Source organism: Cryptotermes secundus, unplaced genomic scaffold, assembly GCF_002891405.2.
Source record: "Cryptotermes secundus unplaced genomic scaffold, Csec_1.0 scaffold603, whole genome shotgun sequence".
NCBI classification, from domain to species: domain Eukaryota; kingdom Metazoa; phylum Arthropoda; class Insecta; order Blattodea; family Kalotermitidae; genus Cryptotermes; species Cryptotermes secundus.
This window is the reverse complement of record NW_019721770.1, coordinates 256,473-269,137: the sequence shown is the minus strand read 5'-3', so window position 1 is coordinate 269,137 and position 12,665 is coordinate 256,473. Positions and strand designations below refer to the sequence as shown.

The 12,665-nt window shown below is 38.4% G+C and overlaps 1 protein-coding gene across 2 annotated transcripts in view; it reads left to right on the top strand.

Annotated features, from left to right (window-relative positions):
• The window catches only part of LOC111875745 (protein cramped-like), a 33,893-nt gene extending 22,465 nt beyond the window's left edge, over positions 1–11,428 (top strand). For both annotated transcript variants that reach the window (XM_023872238.2, XM_023872239.2), the window contains exons 9-14: positions 723–980; positions 1,162–1,498; positions 4,684–5,145; positions 7,199–7,299; positions 7,870–7,971; positions 9,753–11,428. In XM_023872238.2, coding sequence (XP_023728006.1) covers positions 723–980; positions 1,162–1,498; positions 4,684–5,145; positions 7,199–7,299; positions 7,870–7,971; positions 9,753–9,863 — 1,371 coding nt within the window. In that variant the 3' untranslated portion in view covers positions 9,864–11,428. The remainder of the gene's footprint in view (positions 1–722; positions 981–1,161; positions 1,499–4,683; positions 5,146–7,198; positions 7,300–7,869; positions 7,972–9,752) is intronic.
• The last annotated feature ends 1,237 nt before the right edge of the window (positions 11,429–12,665 follow it).

Sequence of the window (12,665 nt, the reverse complement as noted above, 5' to 3'; positions counted from 1 at the left end):
GGAGGACTTGTTCCCTGAATTTTTCCACCCTTAAAAATTCGACGACCCCGCAGGGTATTTGAACCCGCGTACCACGAGTTATGAGGTGGGAACGTTACCTCTAGACTACGGAGGCCGCTTTAGTGTTATAGCTAAGATGAATACAAAGGCATTGCACTAATGTGTAAGGGCCTGACAACAGAAATACACCCATATGTAAGTATTATTGAATGTAGGGAAAAGAGCAGATAAGTTGAAGGTATGTGATGATGGCTGAAAGGCTGAAACATGTTGTGAACTTTTATTGTGATGATGGAAAGCAGAGCAGTTATGAGTACTGGAAGCTTGCTTTTTGGTACCTTGTTATGCTTGCCCTTTACATTATATTAAAATATCACACACAGTATAACAATGGACTGTATGGTATTAAATGAAACCAAATTGTATGTGGGAAATATTGAAGCAGAATGAATAATCACTATTTCAAATTTTGTAGCACACTGTACTATGTTCACCATGTGTGCTGAATAAGAGCAGGCATTACTGTGAGGTTCTTACATTTAATAAGCTGGTTATCAGCACTTAAAATGAAATACATGTCTATTCAGAATCATACTCTCTGTGTCAAGATATAAACAAAGTTCTCTCTGGAAAAGTGTGGTGGTAGTAGAAATCAAATATCTTATAAAACTTGCTTTGTAATATAGGTTCAACTATTAACATTGTTATTAATATTTTTGTAGGTTATGTGTCCGTGTGGTCATGTTTGTGGTGTAACTTCTAAGTCCACTATCCCTCTTCGGAGGCCTCCACCTGTCAGAAGTGTGGTGGATGAAATTGTCAGTGGCAGCCGTCCTTCAGCGCAGCAGGTCCATCCTGCTGTGAGTGTGAGTGTTACAGCAGTGCAGGATGGAGTGTTCAGGCGTCCGTTGCTTGCACCATCCCATTTCAAACCATTGTCTAAACCAGTCACTGCTGATGCATTCAAAGCACAGCTAGATGTGAGTACTGAAACATTCTCTTAAGTTTTTATCCTGAGATATAATGTGTTTAGATAGACACATTCAGAGTCTTTAACCCCTTGCATGTCTGTGTCAGTATTTCATATACAGATTTGTGTGTTGACATATTGTTGACATGGCCATTTATATTACATTTCCTAACTCTGCTTCTTCTCCATAGAAATTTCGACCACGATATTGCAACCGTCGAGGACGTGCAGTTCGACCAAAGAATGTGGTTGTGCAGCGGATGCTTCCACTTCTGCCTAAAGCACCTAATGGCCATGCAATGGTCACACTGAAGGTCATCCCTCAGACAAGCCAGTTGTCAGGGGAGTTCATGCCCATTGGAGCAGCAGTGACTACAGCTCCTCAGCAGTCACACACTCAGCCTGCTCCACTATGGCCACATCCCATGAAAAATTATCACATACTTCCTGCCACAACCAACAAAAGCAATACTGGATGCCTGCTGGTATCTTGTAGTAACACTAGTGGGTTGTCAGATCTTGGCCAAGGTATGTTGTAGTGGTGAAGTGTGTATGTGGTCTGACAGTAAAGTTCATGAACTTATTGCAGTAAAAGTGTTACATGCCTCATTGCTGAATATCACTGTGGTTGCATTCAAAATACTCTCTTGGGAATCTGTGCACTGATGCCAGCGCCTAGCCCACCCTTCAAAACTCCTGATGCCATCAATGTTATCAAAATGCCTTCCTTTCAATATTTCCTTTATCTTCAGGAACAGAAAAAAGTCATTGGGGGCTAGATCCGGTGAATAGGGAGGGTGTTCCAGCACAGTTATTTGTTTACTAGCTAAAATCTCCCACACAGACAGTGCCATGTGAGCAGGTGCATTGTTGTGATGCATAATCCATGAGTTATTGGCAAGAAGTTCGGGTCGTTTCCGTCTTACTTTTCACACAGCTTTTTCAATAATTCCAAATAGTAAACTTGATTGACTGTTTGTCCAGTTGGTACAATAATATCAAAAAAAGGTTAGCAAGTTTGCGAACTCTATGGTCAGACCTTGTAACCGGATGGATTTGAAATCATGGTATGTGAAGAGTTTCCTCTGTCACACCTGTTGTGCACTAATTTCTGGTTTTATGAAAGAATTTAATTTCTGAATTTAAACAAAATAGATGTAGGTAAGGTAATTTGAAATAAAACATAATAAATGTAAAGATTGTAGTGCAGGAAGTTAAATATGTAATAATATTTATTATTTATTACTTTAATAACTGTGAAAACTGTATGTACGTGGTGCTATCCAAAAGTTCCCGAAATTTGAATTTTGCGCGGGAATGGTTATGAGTACATAAAAATATGCCTAGCTGTCTCCCCACACACACTTCTCAAATCAATGTGGCAAGTGGTGTCAAGTTGAGTGGTTGGGCTTATTGTTGGTGAATGTATTTCCATTGTTGTGTTTCCGTGAGTTTGCGGTTTTGTGATGGCTGACCGGAGAGAGCAGTGTGTCTGTATAAAGTTTTTTTCTTAAACTTGGGAAAACTGCTGCAGAAATGCACCAAATGCTGAAGCAAGCTTTTGGTGACAACAGTTTAGGCCAGACACAAACGTACGACTGGTATAAGCGTTTCAAAAATGGCCAGACATCGACTGATGATGACGATCGTTCGGGACGGCTGTCAACTGACACCACACCAGAAAATGTCATGAAAGTTAGGGATCTGATTCTGCAAGACCTCTGTAACACCTTGGGACTAAGTTATGGTACATGTCAACGAGTTTTGTCAGAGGAACTGAACAAGAGGAGCATTGCGGCAAAGTTTGTGCCACGACTGCTGCAAAATGAGCAGAAGCACCATCGATTGGAAGTCTGCGGGGAACTTCAACAACAGCTTCAAGAGGATCCAAACTTTCTTTCAAAGGTTGTCACTGGTGACGAAAGTTGGGTTTATGGCTACGACCCTGAAAGGAAGCAGCAATCATCGCAATGGAAGAACCCTTCTTCACCTCAGGCAAAAAAAGCTTGACAAGTGAAAAGCAACATTAAGCCCACGTTGATCTGTTTTTTATATATTGATGGGATTGTTCTTAAGGAGTTCATCCCTCCTGGTCAGACAGTCAATAAAGAGTTCTATTGCGATGTTCTAAGGCGTTTGAGGGAGGACATGAGGAGAAAACGTCCAGAGAAGTGGCACACGAATGACTGGGTACTCCACCATGACAACGCAGGACCGAATACGGCTTACATTGTGCAGGAATTTTTGGCTAAAAACGAGATGGCAGTTGTTCCCACCCACCATACTCTCCACACTTAGCTCCATGCGACTTCTTTCTCTACCCCAAGATGAAAATCAAGTTGAAGGGGCGAAGATTTGATACAGTTGAGGAAATTCAGGCGTAAACACAGACGGTACTAAACACCCTAAGAAAGAAAGACTTCCAGGATGAATTTCAAAAGTGGCAGAAATTCTGGGATCAGTGTATGCGCTCCCAAGGGGACTACTTTGAAGGTGATGGTTCACAATAAGATCCAGGTAAGACGTAATAGTTTTTATTAATATATTTTGGGAACTTTTGGATAGCACCACGTATTTGCAAAAGTACAGAGCATGTATTATATCTTTATGTATTCTCTATTAAGTGTGCAATAGGAAACATGAAACCGGCAGAAATCAACAGGAAAGTATCATTTTTATATATAATAGATAATAGACTGAAAATTTATAGTTTAGTTACATCAAGTGAAGTAAGAAATACTGGGACCGAATGTAAGATGCAGTAAAGGGAAGTACAAAATTCTGCAATAAATCTCGATTGAGTTGCTTATAGTTCTAATTGCTATATTAGGTGCAATAATTGCTGGCCATGGGACTGCCTAGTACAGTTGAAAGAGACTGGTGTATCCAAAAGTGGTAACATTTATCCATGGTATGTCATGATAACAAGTACTCAGAACTGCCATTATTTCAGTCTCCTCCTCCTCCTACTCCTCCACCACTTGTTATGTTGTGTTCTAGAATGAAATGTAGCCACAGATTGTGCCATCTATGCATATTTTCCTCAACTCAACTAATTTTCATGAACTCAGTAAGAATGTCATGCTAGTCAATGAAGCTCTTTGAATTTCTGTGGACTAATAAATGCTTTATGAATATAATTTGCATTTAAATCACTTAAAATGAAAAATAACACAGGAGTTATGCTGAATATGTTCAGTTAGATGATGATGTAGGTAGATGTGTGAAAGGTTATTATCGCATTTGATCATAATCCTTCCACTGTTGTCAGAAGAGTTTTGTCACATGGAAAGGAATGCCATGTGTTGTGGAAAGAACTGTACTGTCAGATGTACAGATTGATGTAAAATGGATTGTTTTGGAAAATTCTACAGCAAAAGAAAGTAGGAAATTTAGGTGCAGATTGATTTAAAAGAATAATGAAACTTGGGCCCAAGTGATCTTTCTGACATGTTAAGCTGAGTAGAATTTTTCCCCCAATTACACCAGACAACAGAAACAGATCAAGTTTCCAAAACATTTTATATATCAACTACATGTTCCTCAGATAACATCCAACATAATATTCATATTATGAATTGACCATTATCACAGAACTTCAGAGAATAATCAAGTAAGTACAATCACAAGTCAATTCACATACTTTCCTTCACTGAGGGTGAAGGGGTTAAAAGGTGTTTTGTTTATGTTTTTCTAATTTACATGATTTTTAGATGTCATTCCTGTCACACTGCACCAGAGTGGATCTGATTCCAGTGGAATCAACAGTTCTGCATTGGGAACCAAACAACCCAAAAATTTGACTGGGAATGATGGTGGGGTAGGCTTACACCAGTCCAAAAGAAAGAACAGTGTTGCGATGGGACTTGCAGAAAGTGGACCTAGCATAGACTTACAGCACAGTGTCACAGGGAGCAGTAGCGATGATGTGATGGGACTCCAGCAGAGTGCATGCAGTGGGGAAGGTTCCAGTACTCAGCCAGAGATATCAGTGAGCTCATTGTCTCCACCTCTGAATACACCAGTGGCTTCTCCTCCAAGTATCTCCAACTTGCTGGAGCTGTCCCTTCCTTCAGCTGTGGGTGGTGGTCTTGCCCTGGCTGCTTGTTCAGGAACAGGACTATTGGAGGTCCCAATGCAAGATTCGGCAGCTGCTGTTGAACCCAGTTTTGTGGGTGAGTCATTAACGCCATAGATTTCATATGTCATCTTGTAACTATATAACTCCATGGAGCTGAGTCCTTCTTGAAAAGCTAGCAATCCCTCAGCTACATTTTGTGGAACCTGAAAGTTCATTACTGTGTTCACAAGAGCCCAGTATTGGTCGTTATCCTGAGCCAGATGAATCCAGTCCATACCACCTACATTTTATTTTATTGTCATTATCATAACCAATTTTCATGTGGTATTTAGGTAATTTATTGAATACACATTCTGGTTTCTCATAGGAGCTGTGTTATCAGTTTTATCCTCCATAATGCTATTACACCAGCAAGCTCTTAGTCTTATATATGACTTCTCATCACTAGCAAACTCTGCCCTCTTAGCTGCTAATATGATTCTCATATATACAACAAATCCTGTCTCTAATTCATTATTCTCATTCTCATTTCCATAGAGAAACGTCCTCTGGTTCAGTGCCACCCCTGCCCTCTATGACCCTCAGTACTCCCACTAAATCTGACTTCTACATGGCAAATTGGCAAATTCTCTTGGCAGCTGTCATCAGTAGCTGTCATCAGTGAACCTGTCCTATAGCAACTCCTTCATTCCATGTGCCAAATCTCATGTCCGTTTTCCTTTGCTTCAGTCATTCCAAAGAATCTGTCAAGAGTCCAAGGGCCTGTGTAACATTTTGTAACAAGCTTTTTTTAATGTTGAGGAGTTGTCACTCCCACACTTAATCTCCAAGCAGGAGGACTACCCCTTGTCAGTTGCCTGCTATGGCTTATTCCCAACTACTGTCCTATATTTAGATGCAGTCTCCTCCATCTTAAATCAGTGATGTGTCATGCTGTGGTAACAAGGGACCTGCTGAACGTGAATGTTGTATGCTAATTAACAAATCTTGAATGTACAGTCCAGTTTCATTTTTCTTCGGAAACCTCTTAAAACAGTTATTCTGACTGACACTTGTGATTTCAGGTTTCCCAACTTGGTAAAATGCTTGTATTAATGTAGCAGATGTATAAAGTGAAGGTTTCTGTCCGTGACTGTTCTTCTTATGTGCTTACTCCTTTACTCTGCAGTCCCCTAAGAATCTATGCCTCCTTCATAACATGCCCATTCTTCTGTGTTATTAGTCCATTGCCTCCATCTCCTTCAGTTCTTGTAAATCATTCTCTGCATCTTCCCGTCGTTTCAGTCTAGGTCTTACACTTTTATATCTTGTGGCTTTGTTTAAAAACATTTCTTAGGCACCCTTGTTTGGTCCATTCTAGTCATATATTTCAACCACTCCAGCTCTCTTTTTAATATCTGCTGCCAAATAGGTGGTTATATGTAAATTCCTCACTTTGTCTTTTCTCCTATCACATTAAAATCAGTTTAAGTTTGGGACAGAACATGATCAAATGAAATATAGTTGTCAGTGTTCTTAAGGAACCAATAAAAGGCTTTCAGGTTCTTACGTTTGCAGTTAATTGACAATTAAGTTAACCTTCTTTATAGTCTTTAAAGATGATGATTAATTTAGTGTTCGATTAGTTACAGACCCATGTGCAACACTATGTCCTATAACATTTTTTAAGTTTAGAAGATTAAAGTCTGCTTTTACCGTTCTCACGGTCTTGTCGCTTGCAGATTTCTTATACTTTTTCTTCTACCCTGAAGATGGAGGCGATACGTTCCTCCGAAACGTCGGATAACACCACATATACACGGTGCCAAATCCCAGAAGACTTCTTTCTTCATAGAAGATTAAAAGTCCGTCACTTTTAAACTTTTAAAGTTAATGAATTTTATAGTGGCATAATGTTGCATGTGAGACTGTAACTAATCGACACTGAGTGAAAAGTGCAACAGGATGCTACAATATAATATTATGATGATTAATATATGAATAAGATTTAAAAGTTTGTGACAGTGGCATATTAATGCAATTGTTGTGTTAAATACATGGTTCATCCTTTTTAGAAATGTCTTGCTATACCATGAAAAGTACACACAAACATTGTCATCATCATTGTTTTGTAACTTTATTTATTTATCTGAGATCTTGTGTGTCAGGACTGTTAGCCAGTGAAGAAGGACTTCAGACTTCAGTGACTCCTCCCAGTAGTCCATTGCAGATTCTTAAAGAAGCAGACAACCAATGGCTCAACTCTGAGGTATGGCTGTAGTTTTCTGTATGAAGTACTTAGCTGGTGGGTTTGGTTTCTGTACCAGCGCTTGCATTTTGAATATACTTCAGCAAAACAAAATACACTCATGGTGAGATTTAGAACTATCAAATATGTAATGTTTGATTTGCATGCATATTCACTTCATAGACAATACAACATGACTCACATCATGGCATCCCAAAGTAGAGTTTTTAGTAAAGCTTTTAGTATTGTCCATGAGTTTAAAATATGTCAGATATTTCTTTCCTGATCATTAGGATGATTATTCATGCTCATATGCCAAAATGGAACTTAGGTCAGTCAGTTACACACACAGAGCAGTCATTTAGTTCAAGTTTTGATGACTGTAGATGGATGTGAAATAATGTAAATGAATCACTGAAGCTGAATGTGCAAGGACTAGGTAAAAATCTTATCATGATTCACAATTAGATCAGCAATGTGAAACTGTAATGTTCCATTCTACATCTCCCACATCCATTATTTAAGCAGTTCTGATAAAAAAAACTGGTTCTCTTTAGCTTGAACATGCATTGAAGTAATTTTGCTTTTCAGGTTGCAGACTTCTCATTAAGTAGTTTCCTGGGACACTTGGAGTCACCTTTGAAACCAGCCACCAGTGCCCCAAATGCAGAGGATACAAGGTTGTTCTCAGATGTAAGTAAAAGTAAACAGTAAAATTGTCTCTATGTTTATTTTATTAATCACAGTGCCCATGGTTGTGTATGGGTAAAAGGATGTGTAACTTCAAACTCTGGTACTTTTCCTTGAGCCAAATAACTTGCATGATCCAATGGAAGGAGGAATGTTGGGTTCCAGAATAGGTCTGGTCACTGTAGAGAAGAGAAATATCCCTGCCCCTGCCAGCAATTGAAGTTGAACCATCAAATCCATAGCCATTCCATATACTGACTGAGCTATCCTGGTTACTGTCAACTGAAAATCCTGATAGTAAAGGAAATCTTTTTAATTCAGTGTCATCTTAATAATGCATGTATACTGCACTAACCATGCATTTCTGCACACATGTCAAACATATCTCACTGTATATTTATCCAAGTAATCATATGCTCAAGAAAAATTGTAGAGAAAAATGAATCCAGTATATTTTATCCTAAGTCTTATGATTTTTGAGGTAATTAAGTAGAAGTCAGCAAATGTACTAGAATTGTTATGCTATGTGATAGCTTCCTCACTTGTTACTGTCAAGTTAAGGGACAACCAATATTGGACATTATAGTCTGAGAATATAATTTTTTTACGTGCATTTAGTAAGAATTCCCAATGTTAAATTTTGTCAACATGTCCAGTCAAATTTTAAGTTTGATAATTTTGTCAAGAGCATTTTCCAGGGAAATTGCAAGTGTGGGCTGAACATATTGTCACATGTAGGAGGGTACATGTGACAAAATTAATGAGTTCTAGTTCAGAAGATTGGATTTATTAGCACTTTTTTTTAATTCGCTTAGTGGGGGGTGGAGTCCAACTGAGTCCACTTGGCACAGCGGCCACTGATTGGCCTATTGTAGCCTGCCCTGGGTGATTATGATGATTGAGAATTTGGTGGAATGAAGATTGGCAGGGGAAACCGAAGTACTCGGAGAAAACCTGCCCCAGTGCCACTTTCTCCACCACAAATCCAACTTGACCAGACCTGGTATTAGCATTTAATTTACAATCTCTCTTACTTACAATTAATACAGTGCTACTGCTGATTTACACAATTTACAGTTCACTGTTGCATACGCACTAGGATTCTCAGTTTCCACTAGTCATCTCCTAGCAACAGATCTCAACACAGAAACTGGCACTTCAATCACTACNTTACAATTAATACAGTGCTATTGCTGATTTACACAATTTACAGTTCACTGTTGCACACGCATTAGGATTCTCAGTTTCCACTAGTCATCTCCTAGCAACAGATCTCGACACAGAAACTGGCACTTCAATCGCTATGCAGTCTTCTTTCCATTTCTTGTTTGATCACTCTGGAACCTCAGAACTTAACTAAAAACTCTACTGGAAACTCTTAACTACACTGCACTCTACACTAATCTAAGCTACAACAGGTCTTCATTATATAGGCTCCGCACAGCCAACACAGAAAACACAAGTCACATGATTCCTAACCACAAAGTTCATTGGCTTGCTGACTGTTGCCTAGCAATGAGCTGTGACATTCATCCTATTGTTGCACACGCATATTGTGGGCTGTTTATCAAGCTGTTGCCTGGCAATGTGTAGGCATGTCATATGAAGTCTCGAACTTAATGCCAGTCCATTCGTCAGCTAGTGCACCCAATTGTTATTAGCCATGTTGTTGTGACGTAACCATTATGCCTCATGTAGATGTAATTCCATTGTGAAAGAGCTGAAGTTTAGTTAGGGTTTGGTCACAAATAACTTATTGATGGACTGTTTTATTTTGCCTTTAGGTGGAGGCTCAGCTGCAGTGCCTCATGAGTGAAAACAGCATTGACTACATGGCGAAATTTGCTGATCTAGCAGCTCAGATTGCCTCATCTGACTCGTCCAACAAAAAGTGACCAGCCTCATTTCTTGTTATTTGTATCATACTGTGTATGTGTAAATACATACATACTTCAGATAATAACTCACCTAAGTGTCAAAGTGTACAGAACCTGAATCATCAAAATTACAATTTATTTTGTGTTATTTTTGTATATAATTGTATTATGCACAAGTGTATATAGTCAGATTATGGAATCAGGTGTAGATTAAACTGTGTAATGAGTTTGGTATATCAAACTATGCTCACAGTCATATCCTGAATCGTATCATATACAGGGTGTCAAAGAAAAACTCCCAAGGCTTGAAGAGGACATATTTAATCACCCAAACAAAATAGTGTCATTGTATCCTAGGATATGATGAATTTTGTTATGGGAAGCAATGCAGTGCACATGTAAATAGCAGCACTTTGGTGCTGTTTGTCATTCCAGTTTCTCATACATTAATGCAAGCTGTACTGTGAGCATATCAGGCTCTGTCTTGGCATCTCCACAAGAGAAAGCACATAGTACAGCCTGATATGCTGAGATGAAATCTGTTGAGTGTGTGCAATGGAAGATTCATCATGAATATCCAGGGAAGCAAACAACAGTGTGGTTTTGCAGTGGAAGCAACAGTTCTTGGAAGCAGGAAGTGTTCTGATAAGTAAGTCACCCAGAAGACTCAGCATCACTGCAGCCAGTGTTCAAGATGTTTGGTGAGTGTTTCTTCATTGCCCTAAGAAATCTGTATGAGTGACAAGTCGATAAATTCAAATTCCAAGGAACGCTGTACATAATGATCTGCACAAAGTGCCTTAGACTTTGTGCCTATAAAATGCAGTTCATGCAACACATTAAACCAGTGGATCATCAGATTTTGCCTGATGTCTGTGACACATGTCTGTATTTGTGCATGGGTGAATGTGTGGTGTTAAGTCATGTGACAGAGAACTTGGTTATGCTGAAAAACTTTCTGTTACCTCAAATACTAAAAGTCAGCAGTCGAGTCTTTCAGCAGGATGGTATTCTGTGACATTTCAGCTGAATGGTGCATAATATTTGACATTCCCAGCCTTCCAGGTTGGTGGCAAGAAAGAAGAGGGTTGACTCTTGGGCCTACAATATTTCTGCTTAACACAACGTGACTTTTATTTTGGGGGTTATGTAAAGGATATTGTATATGCTGAAGTAATTGACACTCTGCAGGATTTTCAACCTTAAATTGAAGCAGCAAAGGCAGCAGTGCTGCTGATCAGAGTGTGGACTGAGCTTGAAAGTCCTGACAACATTTTTAGAGTTGAGAATGGAGCCTATATATAGTTATACTGATTTGTAATCATCACCTTAGAAATGTGTCATGTTGCCATTCATACCAAACCAATGTACGTTGTAATACTGCATTGGACTGATTCATGTGTCAAACATGGTATTTGTGATTCAGTTTTGCTGCCTGCACTCTTCTCTGTTCTTAGAATCAATAAATATTAGATTACAAAACCTTGGAGTTCTTTCTCAGACACTCTGTACTTGGCACAGTATACTGAATTTTATGATTGTATTGATAAATATGAGTGCTAATAAATTGTGTATGTATTTAATTTGTCTTGTGTGTCTTTGTGATGTGATTTTGTAGTACCACCTTCCAAGGAATTGAGGCACTTTTTGTTTTCTGTTGTTTCTATGATTAAAATTATATTACACAACTTGAAAGAATACACTTACTACTTTCATTTTATATTAACCTTTATTGACCATGCATTGCAGTATTGTAAGGGTGCATGTGTGCAGTCCAGCTGGCTGTTGTATTTTTCAATACTGATATCTTTACCACAAATAATACAGGTGGAATTAAAATCCCCTGTTCCTGAAGAACAGAGGTTAATGTACATTGGTCAGGCAAAGTGTCAGGAATCTGAAGCTGTAAGAGGCATATCTACAGCAATCAGTATAAGGCAAAAATCATACTTTTAGGTCAGACATTAAAAGTGAATGCTTTATGGTTAACATTTGCTGTAACAAGACACTTGTTTAAACTCCACAGGGTACACAGAGTTCTTTGGTGCTATATTTGTTGGTATGCTGGTTACAGTTCTTAGCAGCTGCAAGATTCTGTGACATTCGTTGGAGAACAAAACATTAGATGCATTAGGTTATTACAGATCATTAAACAGATATTTTCAGGCTTGATAATGCTTGCAGTGGTGATGGTAATGGATTTTTAGCAAAATTTAATGGATTGATTTTAAAGTAAAATGAGATATGATGGAAATAGGGCAGAAGAGTTCATTGTGTCTTTCAAGGCCTGCACAGTAACATTAACATAAGGATAAAATAACCAGAATTTCCCTAAGAGGAATTCCATCTTTTAAAAAGAATGTGGATAAACTAGGATATTTATTATAATTGTTCCTTTCAGCACTCAGGGGCATTACAAAGTTTTTTAGGAGGCATTTCAGCATATATCTGTAGGTCAGAGCTGTTGCTTTAGTGGATTATATCCTGTTCCATAGAAATTCAGGAAATACTTAACCCATTGGTGTACTATGCTGTGTAAACATCAGCCTATATTGCTGGGTATACTTGCTACATGTAAAGTGAATTTCTGAAGACTCGGTAGTTATTGGTTATGCCACAACATGTAATTCATAGCATGTTGCACCACCTCCAGCTGTAAGCCATGTCTTAGGTATAAGTTTACATATTATCAGAAGAGAATTATAATCTTCAAGATGTGAAATTTTCACAAATTAAATTTACATTTGAATTTATAATTAAAATTATTAAATCTAAAGCTGTTTTTGAAAGCAAAAGCCTGATAGACTAAGTACATATTAC